This window comes from Indicator indicator, chromosome 23 (genome assembly GCF_027791375.1).
Source record: "Indicator indicator isolate 239-I01 chromosome 23, UM_Iind_1.1, whole genome shotgun sequence".
Taxonomy (NCBI): Eukaryota; Metazoa; Chordata; class Aves; order Piciformes; family Indicatoridae; genus Indicator; species Indicator indicator.
The window spans coordinates 12,688,918-12,706,585 of NC_072032.1; the positions used below are offsets into that span (position 1 = coordinate 12,688,918).

Sequence of the window (17,668 nt, forward strand, 5' to 3'; positions counted from 1 at the left end):
GCAGGCATTGGGATTGTAGGAATAAAGGATCTGTGTGGGATGAACAGAGGGTGGCTGTGGGTGCTGACCAGACCAGAGCTAATATGCATAGTTAAGAAGTGGGTCAGTGTAAGGTTATTTGGAGCAAAACCCACCCTTGGGTGGAAGAGGGGAAAGGTCTGAAGCACTTGGCTGCTTCCATATCAGATCTGCATTACAGCCAGGATGCACAAGCATCACCATTCTGCTGTGGTCAGCAAGAAGTTGATTAAATCCCTCAGTGTTGCCTGTTTGAGCCCTTTAGAAAGCAAAAGGACTGTCTGATTCACGGGTTCAGAGGACAGGAGGTCAGAGCTGACCTCCTCCCTTGCACAGAGCAAAGGACAGCAGCCCCTGGCAGTGGTGGTAGTCCCTATAGTCAGTCTTTGGCTCAGGCATATTATCCAGGGAAGAGCCCCCACTGACTGCAAGACCTTAACAGAGAAAGAAATATTTTCTCAGCCTGGGTGGTTTGTTACAATAGTTGACCACCCTTCTTTTGGCTCCTTGGGTTGTATTTGGCCCAACTTCTTCCCTCACCTCTTGTTATTATATTCCCTGTGAGATTCATTTTTTTTTTCCCTTTCTCTTGAAAACTGAGTCACTGCACCACTCCTCTGCCTTCTGCAACAACTTCACTCCTTAAAATCTCTGTGGCTGGAAGGTATTTGCAGAATTACAAATTATTTCTGCAGTTCTTTAATCCACTGGAACAGTGGTTCAACATCTGCCCTCCTAGGCATGGGAAAGAGACTTGCCCCACAAGCTGTGCTTGTCTCCTCCAGCATGGAGTTTTCATTTCTCTGTCCATCAGGGCTTTGGGTCCTGCGTGCACCATTTTCTCAGCAAATCCTCAGGACTGCCTCTCTGCCATGGCCCCCAGATCCTCTCTCTGCCATTCTGTGACATGGGGTTGTGATTTCCCTCCCACCCTGGAAACCTGGACCCTGTGTTCAGCCAAAGCAGCAACTCATGGCACCTGTCTCACATACATACCAGTGATGAGGGTTTGTGTCTTCAGCCACCCAGCACCTCCACACTACAGCTTGCTATCTTGCCCAAGAGCAGTATCAATATTTTTAATCATGCAAGTGAAGACCCTAGCAGAACAGATATGCACCAGAGGAAAGGAACTGATTTGCATGGACAGCCTTGGACAGTTGGCTGCTACTGAACAGCACAATCCTCTTGCTAGTGAAGCTGCTTGTAGACTTTGTTGTCTGCTGGCTTTAAGTCATGAACTGGGCACCATTCCTGTCCAACCACCTCCACAATCCCTCTTTGGGTTGCCTTTTGAGCTGGGAATTCTGTACCAGTCTTGTGCTGTGCTTTCCCAGCTCTCTGCAATGCCATTCTGCACAGAGAAATCCCCACTTTCATGAAATTAGAGGCTGGCCCAGCCAAGGGAAGATGTGCCTGACTCAGACGACTGCACTGAGGCACTGAGGCTACACTGATTTACATCAGCCTGGGGGAAAGCCACAATCATTTTTCCTCTCCTTCGACTGAGTAGCCACGGTGACAAGAGACTGAATAGATGACAAAAATCAAACAGATCATGATCTAGAACACGCAGCTGGAACTTCCCCAGCACAATCACAGTGGGAAAGGTCCAAAAAAAAAAAAAAAAAGGCCTGGGAAATATAGATTAATGTAAGGACAGGGTTTTAATCACAGCTACACAACTTGAAAGTCACAGTAATTCCACAGAGCTCAGCCTGGGGACTCTGGGTGTTTGCTGGTATCACAGCTGGCTCTAATGCATCAGGAACAGACCTTGCTCTCATTTTTGGTGGTGTCAGTTCTGCTGTGAAGTCAGTGATGTATAAAAGGATGAGATTAAAGTTAAGTTTCATGAGCTGGATGATTTGCTGGCATGACTGAGCATCTCTGTTTCCTCTTCTGGATACACAAATATCTACACTGGGGACCTTGGCCCTGACAGTGGTCACAGAATCACACAGAATGACAGCATGATGGGGGCTGGAAAGGACCTCTGGGGATCATCTAGTCCAACCTCTCTGCTCAAGTAAGGTCACCCACAGCAGCTTGCTCAGGATCACAGTGTCCAGGTGAGTTTGGAATCTTTGCAGAGAAGGAGACTCCAGAATCTCTCTGGGCAGCCTGCTCCAGAACTCCAGCACCCTCACAGCTATTGACAGCAGCTCTGACCACTGAATTAACTCCTAAGCATAGACTGGAATTGTCTAAGGTCAAGAAAAGACATCTTTTAATGGGAATGAAGAAAGTCTGGAGATAACAGGACTCATTGAGCTGGTAATTTAAGGAAAACTGGAGATAGTGAGACAGAGCCAGCTGCAGCAGCTCTGGGGAGTGAGCCCTGCCTGTCACCTAGAAGGTGACCCTTTTCATCAGCCCACCCTCATTGCACAAACCCAAGATCAGCACAGGAATTTTGGCAGATTCCCTGAGCTCAGGGGATGCAGAAACAGCAGTGGGATACATTTGACCCTCTTTGTCTGGGTGGCTTGAACTGGTTCATTTTCCAGCTGTGGGAAGACTCTCAATAATCTCTCTAAGCACTGTCTCCCAAAGTTCTGTAGGATCAGGCATTTATTTTTACCCACTCAAAGCCTTGCACAGAGCAAATGGAGATGCACAGACCAAGAGAAGATGATAAAGGCTTTTTGCCTTTTAATTGAAAAGCCAAATGTCCCCCAGACTAAGACAAATGTGGCCTTAGATCCATGGCCACGGTGAGTCCTGCAATCTGGCTCACTCCTGCTCTGAGGTTTGCAGCTGGAGTTCATCTCTCTGCATTCACTACAGATTCAGATCAGGATCCAAATCACTTCCCTTTTGGCCAAATTCGTTTCCTCTCTTGCCAAAAATCCAGCAGGCCACTGGGGCTCTCTTTCTTGCCTCTGGTTTTGTCAACATTTCCCACAGAGGGGACACAAAACTCCAAAGGTCCTGCAGCCTGCTCTGCTGGGTTAGAATAACCACCTGCTCAGTGGGGTTTGTTTTCAGGCAGGGTCTGGACTGACTCTCAGCAAGCTCTTGTCTTGTTTTTGAAGTGAGTCCTGAGCTGCCCAGGTGGCCTTTGGATGAAGACTACAAAGGGCTCTTTTATCAGACCAGCCACACAGGGCCAGAGCCAAAGTGCCTTTGGTTGTGCATATGGAGCAATGCAAATGCACTGGAGAACCACAGAATCATTTTGGTTGGAAGAGACCTTTGAGACCATGAAGTCCAATCCTTAGCACTGCAGAGTCCACCACTGAACCATGTCCCTCAGCACCACATCTATACATCCTTTAAATCCTTCCACCACTGCCCTGGGCAGCCTGTTCCAGGGCTTGACAACCCTTTCAGGGAAGAAATTGTTCCTAACATCCAACCTAAACCTCCTCTGGTGCAACTTGAGGCCATCACTTGTTCCTTGGAAGAAGAGACTGACTCCCACCTGGCTTCAACCTCCTCTCAGGGAGCTCTAGAGAGCCAGAAGGTCTCCCCTCAGCCTCCTTTTCTCCAGGCTGAACAACGCCAGGTCCCTCAGCTGTTCCTCACAGGAGTTATGCTCTAGACCCTTCAACAGCTTCGCTGCCCTTCTCCAGACCCTGTCCAGCATCTCAGTGTCCTTCTTTGTGTCCATTCTGTGATTCTTTCAGTGAGGGGCCCCAAACTGAACCCAGTACTTGAGGTGTGGCCTCACCAGTGCCATGTACAGGGGGACAATCACTGCTGTGGGCTGCTGTTTCAAAGCATTGTCCCTTGTTCTGTCACCACAAGCCCTGATGAATAATTCCTCCCCAGCTCTCCTGTAAGCCTCCTTAAGCTACTGGAAGGGTATTATAAGATCTCCCCAGAGCCTTCTCTTCTCCAGGCTGAACAGACCCTGTTCTCTCATCCTGTCCTTGCAAGAGAGGTGCTCCAGCCCTCTGATCATCCTTCTGGCCTCCTCTGGACCCTCTCCAACAGCTCCACATCTCTTGGGTGTTGGAGGCTTCAAGAGTTTGGTGCAGTGCTCCAGGTGAGATCTCACAAGAGCAGAGGAGCAGAATCACCTCCCTTGCCCTGCTGGCCACGCTGCTTTTGATGCAGCCCAGGACACAGTTGACTTTTTGGACTGCTAGGGCTTGTGGCTGTCTCATTAGCCAGCATCCCCAAGCCCTTTTCTGCAGGGCTGCTTTCAATCCAGTCATCACCCGGCCTGTATTTGGACTAGATGACCTTCAAAGACCCCTTCCAACCCAAAGTATTTTGTGATTCTAGCTAGGCTTGGGCAGATCTAGGGCAAGGTCCCTATCTACACAAACCATCTTGCTATTGCTAGCAAACAACTGCTTGCCTGCTCTTGCCTGGTTCTCTTCTGCTCCCCAGCTCTCCTGTAAAAAAAACTATCTACAGGGAGAGCCTTTTACCCAGTGAATCTGGCCAGGTAGGAAGCAACTTGGTGCTCCCTTCCCTGCCTTGGTCATGTACACTTAGTAAACACACTCTTAATCTCATTAGTGCTAGGAAGAAGCAGTAGTGGATGAATCATCTGATGCAAATAGAACAGTTTAGGGAATACATGCATTTTCATTATCCTGACTTCTCCTCCAGTTTTAGGTATCAGCCCAGAATTAACCCATTAATTCTATTGATCCCTATTAATATGTGCATTCCATCAGCACTCAAACCTCCCTGGACTCCCTTCCAGCCATCTATAGGAGCTGCCTTGTTTAATCAACAGAGCAAAGCTAATCAAGGCAACTGGTTGGCTCATGAAGTGAGGAAGAAAATTGTTTCTAATTGAGAGTATGGGAGGGATCTGGGGAGGCAAATTGTTACTGCAGGGCCAGGGCCAGGGCCAGGGCCAGGGCCAGGGCGGCAGTGATCACACTCATGCCAAAATGCCACAGAAGCTGTTGTGAGCACAGCTGGTGGAGGCAGCAACAGATCATTTCACCTGTCCCAAAACCCAGCCAGCACCACACTACTGGGAAACTTCTGCTCTAAAATCCACTGGGATCTTCTCAAACACTTCCTGTCTACCTGGCACAAGCATACATCAACCTCTAGCACTATCACAGAACCATAGAATCATTGAGCTTGGAAAAGACTTTCAAGATCACTGAGTCCAACCCTTAACCCTACTCTGCCAAGTCCCCACTAAGCCATGTCCCCAGACACCACATCTGCATGGCTGTTAAACACATCCAAGGATGGGGACTCAACCACCTCCCTGGGCAGCCTCTTCCAATGCCTGAAACAACCTTTTCAGTGAACCTGTCACCTTATTGCACTCTTCAGATCTATCTTCACAGCACTCTCTCTGCCCTGCTGCACCTTTTCTGGCCACACTCCTCCCTTAATGATGACATTGATGGATGCTGTCTGGGATGGAGTCAACAAAGGTAGCAGTCCCTCATACACAGAGGTGAGGGGAGGTGGTCAAATTGTCATGTTCCCATGTAGGATAAGGAAAACTTCTCTGCAACACCATCTCCCCACTAGTTTAGTGCAGTTACATGAAGGGCTGGCACCATCCAGAGAAGCACAGCAATCAAGGCCTGTGGAGGATCTCTGGAGATTCTCAAAGCCAAAGTAGGGTCACAAGGATGATTCTTTCATGTTTCCAGCTCAAAAGCTGCTGGGTTTTCATTACTGCTCAGGTAGCAGGATGCCTCTGCCTCTTGTAGCCTTTCGCTTGGAGGAGAGGATAAATGAGGTCTTTGATGTTAAAACCCACATGAAAGCAAATATGACAAAGTTGCTCTTTAAACTTGGCTCATTCACCAACATCCAGCTCTGGCAGTCTCCTCCTTGGGCAGTCAGTGCAGTGAGCTTGCCCTCCCATTGACTCTGCATGCTGAGACCATATCCATGGCAATTTTTTACAGCACTCTTCCAGCAATATTTAGTCTCAAATTGCTTTTGCAAAAGGCTCTCTTTACTCCCCTCATCATAAGGCCTGCCTCATTTTCAGCAGCAAGCTGAATCCTATCTCTTCCATCCCAGCCTAATTATTAAACCACCCCCTTGAAGTATCCAGTCGTTTGCTGATATTTTACTCACAATTAGAAGTATGAATGTGCTCCATTAGGACTCTAATCTCCTTTATACTCAGCCTGACATTTGGGGAGCTCTCTTATTACAGCTGGCACTGTGGGAAATGGGGCTGCCATAGTTAGCATCAGTAATGATGTTATTGGCCCCAATTTTCTGAAGGCAGGAGGGGGTCTGTGTGTTGCACACTGAAGTATCTGGAGGGTTCTCACTGTCTCACACCAGTGTTTGCTCTGGGAGCTCACACCCTATCTGTCTGTGAGAGTGTGGTGTGTTGTGTTTTGGTTTGGTTTGGTTTTTTTCCTCACTCTCCTAAAGCTCAGAGAGGCTTTTCTGGTCAAGTACTTAGCAACTAGTTTAACAACCCCAAAAAGTCCATCAAGGTATCGAGGATTAAGGTTGAGTTTCTCCTTGGAAAACCTGTTGGCATGTTGATAAACATCAAAAAACAACTGAGAAGCCTCAGGGTCATTCCCACTTCTGTTACAGGCTGGTGGCACAGTTGTGGGCAAGTTACTTCACTTCTCTTTTATTTCTCTCTGGGTCTGATGCTGGTGGCCTCACAATTTCTCACAGCATCACAGAATGGTTTGGATTGGAAGGGACCAATGGAGATCATCCAGTCCAACATCCCTGCTAAAGCAGGCTCATCCAGAGCAGCCTGCCCAAGATCACAATGTCCAGGTGGGTTTGGAATCATTAAATGGATCTCAGTCAACAGGAGGTGATCATTGGATGTCTCTGGTGCCCATCATGCAGCAATCCCAGAGCAACACCACCCAGAGTCATAATCCCTGGGGGGACTTAAAAGATGTGGAGATGTGGTGTATGGACTGCAACTGGTGGTCTTGGTAGTGCTGAATTAACAGCTGGACTTCATGATCTTAAAGGTCTCTTCCAACCCAAACTATGTTTTCTTTCATGGGCAGTAGCCCATACAGAGGTGCTCCATGCCTTTGGATGCTTTGAATTGACAGATGGGATGCAGGGGCTGTATCATTCTGAGCTCCCATCTCTTCCCAATAAGGAAAGGAAGTTTTAGAGAAAATCACCATCCAAAAATCCACAGCAGCAGTTCTCTTTTTTCCCAGCTGCTCTGCCTCTGGCTGACCACACAGATCCAGATCCAGCCCTGTGTCGCCCAACACTGATGCCAAGCAAAGTTTAAATATTTCCCCTGCTCTCCAGAGCCTCCCCCAACATTCCCTCTCCTCCCCTCCCCCCCTTTCTGCAACAACAAAGCTCCAGCTTCTGCCTCTGAAAATTAAATCTTATCTCCTCAAACCACTCCAGCTCTGCACACCTAGGATCCCATCTCTCCCTCTCATCTGACATAAATAACACCCCCATTCCCACCTCAGAAGGAGGAGGGCAGAGCCCAGATGAAAAGGAGCTGTGTGCCTGACAGCAATATTACCTTCCCCTGCCCTTTGATTTCTGATTTGGGTGGTTGTTGTCACTCTTGCATTTTTTATTGAGCACTGGGGTTGAATGGCTGAATAAAATGGAACTTCCCAGCTGAGAGCACAGATGCTCAGCTGTGCATACCTTAGGGAGAAACTGCTGCAATTTCCATTTGGGCCAATTATTATGCAGGGGAATCTTTTTCTCCTGGTGGGAAAGTGGATAGGAGGAAGAAAAGCCTTTGGTGGCATTGATTATCTTTTAAAGGAGTGCTGGCCATTTAAAACTGTTGAGCCAGAACTTCAGCAGCCATAAATCAGCAGAGATCTTTCATAAATACAGGGATGAAGAGCTAAGAATGAAGCTGGGAATGTGGAGGTTTGGGTGTGGAGATGTCTGTGTTTCATTAGCTATCACTGCAGCCCTCTTTGCTGGGTGCATTTGGGGATTGTATTGCTTAGCTTTCTTTTCTTTTTTTTAATTATTATTATTTTCCCCTGAAAATCAACTGGTTTGCCTGGGATCGTATTTCTGTGAGTGAAATTAATCCCAGGACAGCAAACACTCCTTCCTTCCACCCTTGCCAAGTGTACATAGGTCCTGCACTGCTGCTCTTTGCACCAGCACAGACTCCTGACTCACCAGCCTAGGCCATTTCTTCTTGTTTGTGCTCTGCTAGACTGCCCAGCCCACCTCCCTCACCTGCTTTCCCTCTCACTCTTCCTTACTCTCTTCTCTCACAACTGGGTCTCAGCCTTAGGACCTGTTTGAAGTCCATGGTTTCATCCTGAGGTGAGTTTGTCCCCTGCATATTCAGTGGTTAAAGGAAAGCTTGTCAAACACAACCTGCTGCAATCAGGCAGCTCTGCAAAGCTTTGCAGGGCTCTTGTGAAGTTGCTTTTGTTTCCCCTGTCTGAGTCAGCAAATGCAGATGGCATTTGGGTCCTGAGAATATCTGGGGGTAGGAGCTGGTGCTTTCCATCTCCTGCAAGACCCAAAACCATTTTGAACACTGCAGAAGAAACCAGGAGTAACCTTGTCACAATGCACTTGCTCCCTGTTGGATTTCAAAGGCTTCAGAGGTAGGCTGACGAAGCATTTTGGGAATCAATCTAGGTCCTCATCTAGGGCCAAAACCAAATCAATCCTCCTAACAAAATAATTCTACAGAAGTTTGTAAAAGCTCCTTTAAATCCCCTCCAGTCTCAGCCATTCAAGCACTGTCACACACATGCTAGGAAAAGTCCTCCCTGGTGTAGACATGAGGTCCTGGGGCATCTCTCTACCCCAAACATGCCTGCAGAGCTGAACTCAGCCACTTTTTCACCTCCATTCTTCCACAGACCTGAGACAGCCCAGCAAGGACCAGTCTGGAGACTGAACAGCCAGACTGGGATGGGAGTGGGACAGCATGGGGCTGGTGGATTCAGAGAGCCCTGGAGGAAGGGGTGTCAAGCTTGTCCTTACGTTTGATCAGAGAGACTCAGGAAGTGTTTTGGCTCCAGGTGTATAAATGAGCTCTTTAAGACCTGCCCCTCCAGCCCCAAGCTGTTGACTCAGGGCTCCGTGCTGGGAGCAGCTGCCAAGGACTTCAGGTAGCAGAGCTTTTTCTCCCTCCTTGCTTAGCAAAGATATCACATCCCTTCTTACCCCAGGAGAGAGGCTTATATCTTCCCTCTTCCCTCACCTGCCTGATTAGCATCAGAAAGCACCCTGGGCATGAACAAGCCCAAGGATTAATCCCAGAAGCCCATGACTACTTCTAACATGCTGGCACCCTCCCCTTTGTTTGCATTTTGCTTCTCCCTTCCTCCCCCTCTTCTGAAAATATTTTCTCCTCCTGCTGGGTCTTTCCATCTGTTCTTCGTCCGTTTTCCCTCCCTGCTGGGCTGGGAAGACACAGTAGGGTTGTGGCACAAGACCAGGTTTGTGCTCACACCAAGCCTCCCCTGCCAGCATCACTGATCATCTCTTCCCCAGCACCTGCTCTGGGGAGCGTGGCTGCATTGCTGCTGGCCATTAATTTCTTATAAAGCCACAGTGGAGGCTGCAGAGGAATTAAGAGTCCAAGGAGGAGGATGTTTTCTATTCAGGGGCTTGGGGTTTGTTGTTCCAGCTCTTTCATAACCAAACTACAGCCATGGAGCTTGGGCTGGAAGTGCTCAGAAGGAGAATGGCAAAGTGTGAGTCCTGGATCAGACTCCTGTCCCAGTGGGATGAAGCTGCAGCCTCCCCTGGTGCTGTTAAACAGGAGGGACTGTTTCATGAACAGGCACAAACTGGAACACAAGAGGCTCCATCTGAACTTCCATGAGCTAAAACTTCTCTGCTGTGAGGGTGCTAAAGCCCTGGAGCAGGCTGCCTAGAGAGGATGTGGAATCTCCCTCTCTAGAGAGATTCCAAACCCTCCTGGACATTGTGATCCTGGGCAGCCTGCTGTGGGTGCCCTGCTTGAGCAAGGGGTTGGACAGGATGATCCCCAGAGGTTCCTTCCAACACCTGCTATGCTGGGATTCTGTGACTGGATACAACCTCTGAGTTAGGAAGTTTTTAAGCTGCTGGAGCACAGGGAAGGATTGCTGCTGGATAGGTGTTTGCTGTCTGGTCCTCAAATCACACACTGACCCCACAAAGTGGTGCTTAACTTTCTTTGACCCAGAGTTACACTTTCAGGTTCATATTAAACCCAAGATCATCTCACCCCAGGGCTGTCCCTCTTGAAGGGTTGGTCAGGAGGACCTTTTTAAGATGTGATGCTGGTGGGCATTAGATGCAATGTGCACAACAAGGCTGTGTAATGCAGGGTGCCAAAGCCCCCTTAAAAGATTTTAACTAAAGAATAAGCATGGAAAGGCTGAAAAAGGAAATAATGCTTTGTGATGCCAACAGACTTCTCCAGAGTAAACAAGAAGGGAAAAAAAGAGTTGGATGATTTAATTACTTGGCTTTGGTTATTGGATCTTCTCTGCAAAATTTTGGAACAAAAAATATAAAATAGAAGGGGAAAAAAAAATAACTTAGAGGGGGGAAAAAAAATCAAGAGGCATTTGGAGTGGCCATGTAACAACAGCCCTGGGCCACAGGACAAAGGCAACCATGAGTAAAATGTTTGGTATTATTCTCCCTGCTCTTTGAAGGGAAAAGAGTGAAAATCAGAGTGCAGGCACAAGGGAATGGATTGCAAATATGTAAAATGCAGAATGGTTCTTAGCTGCTGCCTTTGGGATTTGAGGAGAGACAAGCCCAGAGCAACTTCTGATTCCCATCAGGATGTGAAGGACCTGAGGATGAATGGACAAGAAAAGGACCTGGGGAGAAAGACTCCAAACTCGTAGAGCCCTGAGAAAAGCTGCCTGTCGTCACATTTGTGCACTGGCATCATTAAACGGCGACTTGTAAGAGTCCTTCACCCATTTCTGGGTGCATGGAGAAGAGTGTGACCAGCAGGTTGAGGGACCTGCTCCTCTCCCCTCCCAAGTATTCTGCCCTTCCTGAGGCCACATCTGGAGTACTGGGTCCAGGTCTGGGCTCCCCAGTTCAAGAGAGACAGGGAACTGCTGGAGAGAGGCCAGCAGAGGCTGCAAAGATGCTGAGGGGCCTGGAGCAGCTCTGTGAGGAGCAAAGGCTGAGAGCCTTGGGGCTGTAGAGCCTGGAGAAGAGCAGCCCCAGATGGGATTTGTTCAGTGCTCAGCAAGAGCTAAAGGGTGGGACCAAGAGGATGGAGCCAGACTCATTTCAGTGGTGCCCAGTGACAGAGCAAGGGGCAATGGGCACAAACTGGAACCCAGGAGGTTCCATCTGAAGATGGAAGATTGTAGCTGAAGATTTCAGCTACCATGCTGAAATTCTGTGTGAACCTCTCATCTCAGGTTAGAAATCCCAGAGAGTGCTACTCCCACCACCCTGGTCCCCAGTGCAGAGGGGCCAGTAGTATTAAAAAACATTTCCCTTTTGCTGAAGCACAGAGCTATTTCTTTTCCTCTCAACTATCCGTAAGTCCCTAGCCCTTGAGGAAATCTGCATTAAATACATTCTGACAGCCCCCCTGGCCATAACCTTGAAAACAGTGGCTTCTCCCCAACATTTTCTTCCTACTAAAGCAGTTTTGGTGGGGTTGGGTTTTGCTTTGTTTTGTTATGCTTTGTTGCTTTGTTTTGCTTTGTTTTGCTTTGTTTTGCTTTGTTTTGCTTTGTTTTGCTTTGTTTTGCTTTGTTTTGCTTTGCTTTGCTTTGTTTTGCTTTGCTTTGCTTTGCTTTGCTTTGCTTTGCTTTGCTTTGCTTTGTTTTGTTTTGCTTTGTTTTGTTTTGTTTTGCTTTGTTTTGTTTTGTTTGCAGCAAGGGTGGTGGTGCTTTCCCAGATGCAAGGAAATGGGTTAAAGGTGATGGGTGTCTGAGATACCCCTGAAGAACCACAGCTATCCACAGAGCTCAGCCCAAAGGCTGAGGGACCTGGGGCTGTGCAGCCTGGAGAAGAGAAGACTTGAGAGGGGATCTTCTTGATGCTTATCAATAAAGCAAGGTGAGCTCCAGAGGTGCCTTCCAACCCCCACCATGCTTTGATTCCATGCTTCTGTGATTTTTTTTTTTTTTTTTTGCCCATTAACTGGCTTGACTTAGCTTTTCACTTCAGTTTAGTCACTGAGCTTAAAATCCCTGCTTTCAACTCATTTGTCCCTCTGCCTGAGCCCAACCTCCCCAAGTGAATAGCTGCTCCTGCTACAGCTCTGGAATAGCTACAGCCATTATTATAACCCAGTTTGCAAACACAGCACTTGGGTTTTGCATGGATTGCCTCTGCTAACCAAAGTCCCTATCTTTGCTTACAGGGCAGATATAAACCTCCTTCAGCAGTGGCTTACAAGGAACTGCCCATGGCAGCATTTCTCAGACAAAGTGTTTTGGGGTCAGATGAAGAATATTGCAAACCCTTCCAAACCCAAAGAACAACTTCATTGCACATTGTGGTCTGAATACAAGCAAAGCCAGAGGCCACCTGCCTGCCTCAGGTCCTGCAGCAAGAGATAGAGTTCCTACAAACACATCAGGAGTGTGCAAGCTTCCCTCTGCCAGCTGGGGCTTTGGTGGGAGGGAGATGTGTGTTTTAAAGGGAAAAAAAAACCCTTTCCATTTGGTCAGGTTTTATGCTGATAATTTATGTGCTCATTTCAGTTGATTTGGAATGATTCCTCTTTACTGTGAGAGGGACACAGCTTCAAAGAGGAATGCTTCTGGAAGGAAAAGAAAAAATCAAAACAAAAGAAAATCTTTGGTTTCTTTCACATTGATGAAGAAGAGGGGTCTTGTGCAGATGGTGTGAGCACTGCTGGGCCAAAGCAGGTTTTGAGGGTTACAGAATCCAACCCTACCATGGTGGGGAGTGTAAGGGACCTCTAGAGATTTTCCAGTCCAGCTCCCCCTGCTAAATCAGGGTCACCACAGCAGCTTGCCCAGGATCACAATGTCCAGGTGGGTTTGGAATCTCTCCAGAGAAGGAGACTCCACAACCTCTCTGGTAACACATGGGTTTAGTAGCAAGTGGGCTGGGGAAAGTCAAAGACTTTGTGTTGCCCTCCCTGTTTTTTGCCAGTCCATGTTCCTTCTCTCCTCCCACCTTGGTGTCACCTTTGCTGAATGCCACTGCAAGTACTGGGACTGAGCTCTTGCCTGAGTGCAAGGCTCCTGGTGGCTTTGGGTGGTTTGGAGTTTGGCTGGGCAGGAGGAGGAGCAGTTGCCAGTGGTCCAGGATGGGAATTTAGTGATGGCAGTGGGGAGCAGAGTGGGGTAGGACAGGGGGTATGAAACATCATTGTGGGGCTGAGGAGAGCCATGCAGCTGGCTGCTTCTGGGAATCAGGCAGATTTATTTCTTGTGAAAGACCAAAGACACTGACTAAAGAGCTCAGGATGTGGAGAGGGTCTGAAAAATTGCCAACTAAACCACAATAACACTGAAGAGGAGCAGCAAAACTCCTCACAGGGCTGTCAACACCACTGCACCCAGTTATGTCAACAACAGTTTGGCTAAGCCCTTTCAATGTCCAGTTTTTATCCAGCTGAAAGCCATAAGTAGGGCTTGAGAGAAAAGTCAAAGGGAAACAGCATCTATCTGTGACTAAACTCCTGGTGATTAGTGAGGAGAGCCTGTGCTTTGCCATCTTCATCCATCACAAACCCCACCCAGACCTGGTTGCAGGTCCCCTCTCCAAGCCTGGCTGTGGGGGGCTGGCAGGGAGTTGCCTTCCCCAGGGCTTCCTGTAACCAAAGGAATCTCACAGAATCATAAAATGGTTTGGACTGGAAGGGACCTGGAAAGGTCACCTAGTCCAACCCCCCTGCAGTCAGCAGGGACATCTTCAGTAGGAGCAGGCTGCCCAGACCTGGCCTGGAATGTTTGCAGGAATGGGACACCTACCCCCTCTGTTTGTGAGGACCTGTTCCAGTGCCTCACCATCCTCATTGTAAAACATTTCTTCCTTATAGTTCATCTAATTCTCTCCTCTTTTAATTTTAAACCATTGTCCACTGCCCTACTGCTACAGGCCCTACTAAACCTCTGTCCCCATCATTCTTTTAAGCCCCCTTTAAGGACTGAAAGTTGTAAGCAGTGAATGTCGCAATGGTTCAAGTTGAAAGAGTTTAATCTCAGGAGGTTGCTCTTTCTTCTGATGTGACTTCTGGTTGCTCTTCCACACACAGCTGGTTTTACAGCTCCCAGCCTTGCTTTTCAAAGGCTGACAATCTGTTACCCATATCACATTCTCCTGCTCCCAGCCACTAAGAAAATTCCATCTGTAAACATGTGCTCTCAACCTCTCCAAAGATGCCTTTGCTTTCAGACACCCTGATACCTCCTCTGTGCAACAGTCTCTTTGATTTGAAAGGGGTCACCAGCAATGGCCTTCTGTCCCTCCAGGGAGCAGGAGGGTTCACAGCCTGCAGGGAGCAGGTATGGTTGTGTGAAGGCTGATGATAAGCCAGCAGAGCCAAAGTCACTTCAGCTACAAAACACCACTGCATCCTCAGATGTAAAACTTGGGTTTGAGCTTTCTGCAGTTTTCATGGCTGTGTGAGGAAACAAAAGAGCCACTGTGGTGTTTTAATTAGCACCTCAGACTTCCTTCATTTCTTTTGCCAGTTCAGTCTGTAATTTCTGGAGTACCTCTCCTTCCTTAAAATAAAAAAGTCTCAAAGGCTTGAGAGTCTGCAGCTCCTCTTTTGTACAGCTGAAGATCAAGGCTCAGGCATTTCAGACACATTGCTGCTAAAACACACTTAAAATTGCCTCTCTCTGCACATCAGCTGCCATGGTCTCCTCCATCCACATCCAAAACCATAGTTTTGACCTTCTCTCAACATCTTTGACCCAGTTTGTGTGCCCTGCCTTCTGCTCAAGTCCTTAACGTGTTTTTTTTTTGCCTGGTCTTGAAATGCAGCAGGAAAATGTGTGGTTGCTCTGGAGGGCACTGGTGAAGCTGCACCTCTAGTGCTGGGCTCAGCTTTGGGGCCCTCACTCCAAGAAGGACATTGAGGTGCTGGAGAGTGTCCAGAGAAAGGCAACACAGCTGGGGAAGGGTCTAGAGCACAGCTCCTGTGAGGAGCAGCTGAGAGAACTGGGGTTGTTCAGCCTGGAGAAAAGGAGGCTGAGGAGAGACCTTCTGGCTCTCTGCAACTCCCTCTGAGGAAGTTGGAGCTAGGTGGGTATTGATCTCTTCTCCCAAGGAACAAATGACAGGACAAGAGGAAAGAGCCTGAAGTTGCACCAGGGGAGGTTTAGGTTGGACATGAGGAACAATTTCTCCCCTGAAAGGGTGGTGGAGTCCCCATCTCTGGAGGGGTTTAAAAGCTGTGTATATGGGGTGCTGAAGGACACAGCTCAGTGGTGACCTGGCAGTGCTGGGTTAAGGGCTGAACTTGATTGCCTTACAGGTCTCTTCCAACCAAAATGATTCTATAGCCACAACTTTCCCTTTCTCAAAATTGCCTCTTCAACTGCATTTTCTTAGAGTGTAGTAAAAAATCTCTCACCTGAGCTCCCCTACCTCAAAGGAGGTGTAGAAATCTCCTCTCCATGCTTCACTTATTTGGGAAATATATTGAGTTGTACCATGTTTTGGGGGCTTTGAGTGAGGCTTTCTCAATGGCATGCAGCTGAGAGGAGAAGGATCTTCTTATAGGAGAGCAGAGATTCAGTGGGAGAAGCAAAGTCAGCCTGGACATACTTTGAAAGGGGTCAGCACAAGGGAAGGACTGTTTGCATCCTAAAAGGAATGGGAGGACACAGCCTTCTACATCTTCCTTGCTATCATCTCTCCCTGTGCTTGACAGATGCTGCTCAGGGATGAGAAATTCATTTCTGGAAGGAGGTACTTTAGGAGCTGAGATCTTCAAGGAGATGTGCTGAGTCTCAAGGCCAGGTTTGAGAATGGGGGAGCACACTGAGACACTACAGCAGCCCAAGGAACCATGCAGCAGCCTCAGGTGAGGCTTGTGGTGGCCTCTGACCATGAGATGCACAGCAGAGAGTTTCCTGTTCCCTGCTTGGTGGTATTTTGGGGCGGGGGGGGGGGGAGGTGGGTAAAACTGCAGGGAAGCAGGATGGCCCAAAGAAACAGCCTGATGCTTATGAAAGCAAACAGGCAAATCAAGAGCTTTCTGTAATGAAAGGGTTGCTCTGTTGGTAGTCTGTTGTAAATCTGATCAGCCTTAATAACAACCCTGCAGCACTTCTCCTGTTTGCCTCCTGCTCAATCAAGAAGAGGAAAAACTGAGAAGAGAGAGGTTCCTTCTCCCCACACACAAGGGGCTGAGGCATTGCTCCACTTCTCTTTTCAACTCAAACTCCCTCAGCTCCAGGGTGGGACTCATTGCTCCACTTCTCTTTTCAACTCAAACTCCCTCAGCTCCAGGGTGGGACTCAGCCTTTGCCTGGATCACCATGATAGAGCACAGAGCTGCCCTGGGTGCACACTGCTGTGACTCTGGCAGGTACCTCTCCTGGTATTTAGTGGCTGGAAGGAAGAAGACCAATTGCTGTTATCTTCTGGATATCTTTTTAATCCTACCCTGAGCCTGTTTTCCATCATGAGATGGAGTTAGAGGAATTCAGACTCTGCAATCAACAGGGATGAGGGACAGCTGTACTTGACAAGAATTGTGAGGCTCTGAGTGATGTGCTGGGTGGCTAATGAAGCCACCTAGAAAGGCTGACATATTTGCATTCATGTTAAAAGAAAACCATAATAATAACAATGATTTGAGGCTGTTGCAAAGTGCTGCTCTGACAGCCCTGGAGAGTGCCTCTCATTCACCCGCAGGCACAAAGCAGCCTCTGCTCCTGCTGTACCACTGCTGTTTGGACACAGATCAGCCTGGCTTTGGACACTGCTGCTCCTTGCTGAGGATGAACCCCAGAACACCCTCCAGCCCATGTCTCTCTCACCTCCAGCCTCCTTTCCCAGACTCAGGGGCAGCTGCATCTCCTGCAAGCTGTACCCAGACATAGCTACCCCAGCAGCTCGTGGCCATGGCTCGTGCACAGGGCAGCTGTATGGTGGGAGTTGAAGCAAGGAGACCCTTCTTGTCTTGGGCTACCCCAGGCCCTTCCTGCTAAGCTGGGGAGCAAGCTCCAGCTCCAGCACATGCTCTCAATTAATCATAGAACTGTTCAGGTTGGAAGAGAGTTTTGAGATGGTCAAGTTCAACCACTAGTCTAGAGTTCACAAATTTAGCAGTATCTTGCAACAAGAATCTTGGTAGCATTGCCCTGTGCCCCCTCTTCCTTCCTTTCCTTTCCTTTCCTTCCTTGGAGCCTCAGAAGCTCTCAAGTCAAATTTGCAGAGGGCTTTCAGCTCTTCCAGGCTTCAGTGGTCCCCATCACAGAGGCTTTCTGGGTTGCTTTCTCATTTGTCTCACAGAAACAGCTCACTGATATTCCACCAACATCAAGCTTGAGGTGACAGAAGAAGCCTCTGGGAGCCCAATTGCTGTAACATGCTGCTGCCCAGCCTTGGCTGTCTGCATGGTTTCTGACCAAGCTATGCTGAAATCTTCTCAGGAGCCTTGACTGCAGCAAGGCTGTGGGTTAGGAGAAGCATTGAACCTCCACTGCACACTAAAGCAGCTCCCATTCTCCATCAGGCTTTGCCAGGACCTGCTTCACTGGTGAGAAAGGCAGCAGGGAGGAAAGCAACAGGGAGAAACAACAAGGAGAAAAGCAAAGAGAACTAAGGACTG

The 17,668-nt window shown here is 48.3% G+C and overlaps 1 protein-coding gene across 1 annotated transcript in view; it reads right to left on the reverse strand.

Annotated features, from left to right (window-relative positions):
- GFRA4 (GDNF family receptor alpha 4) overlaps positions 1 to 16,935 on the reverse strand; it is a 51,962-nt gene extending 35,027 nt beyond the window's left edge. The window contains exon 1 of the mRNA XM_054391435.1: positions 16,875 to 16,935. Coding sequence (XP_054247410.1) covers positions 16,875 to 16,935 — 61 coding nt within the window. The remainder of the gene's footprint in view (positions 1 to 16,874) is intronic.
- Between the last annotated feature and the right edge of the window lie 733 nt (positions 16,936 to 17,668).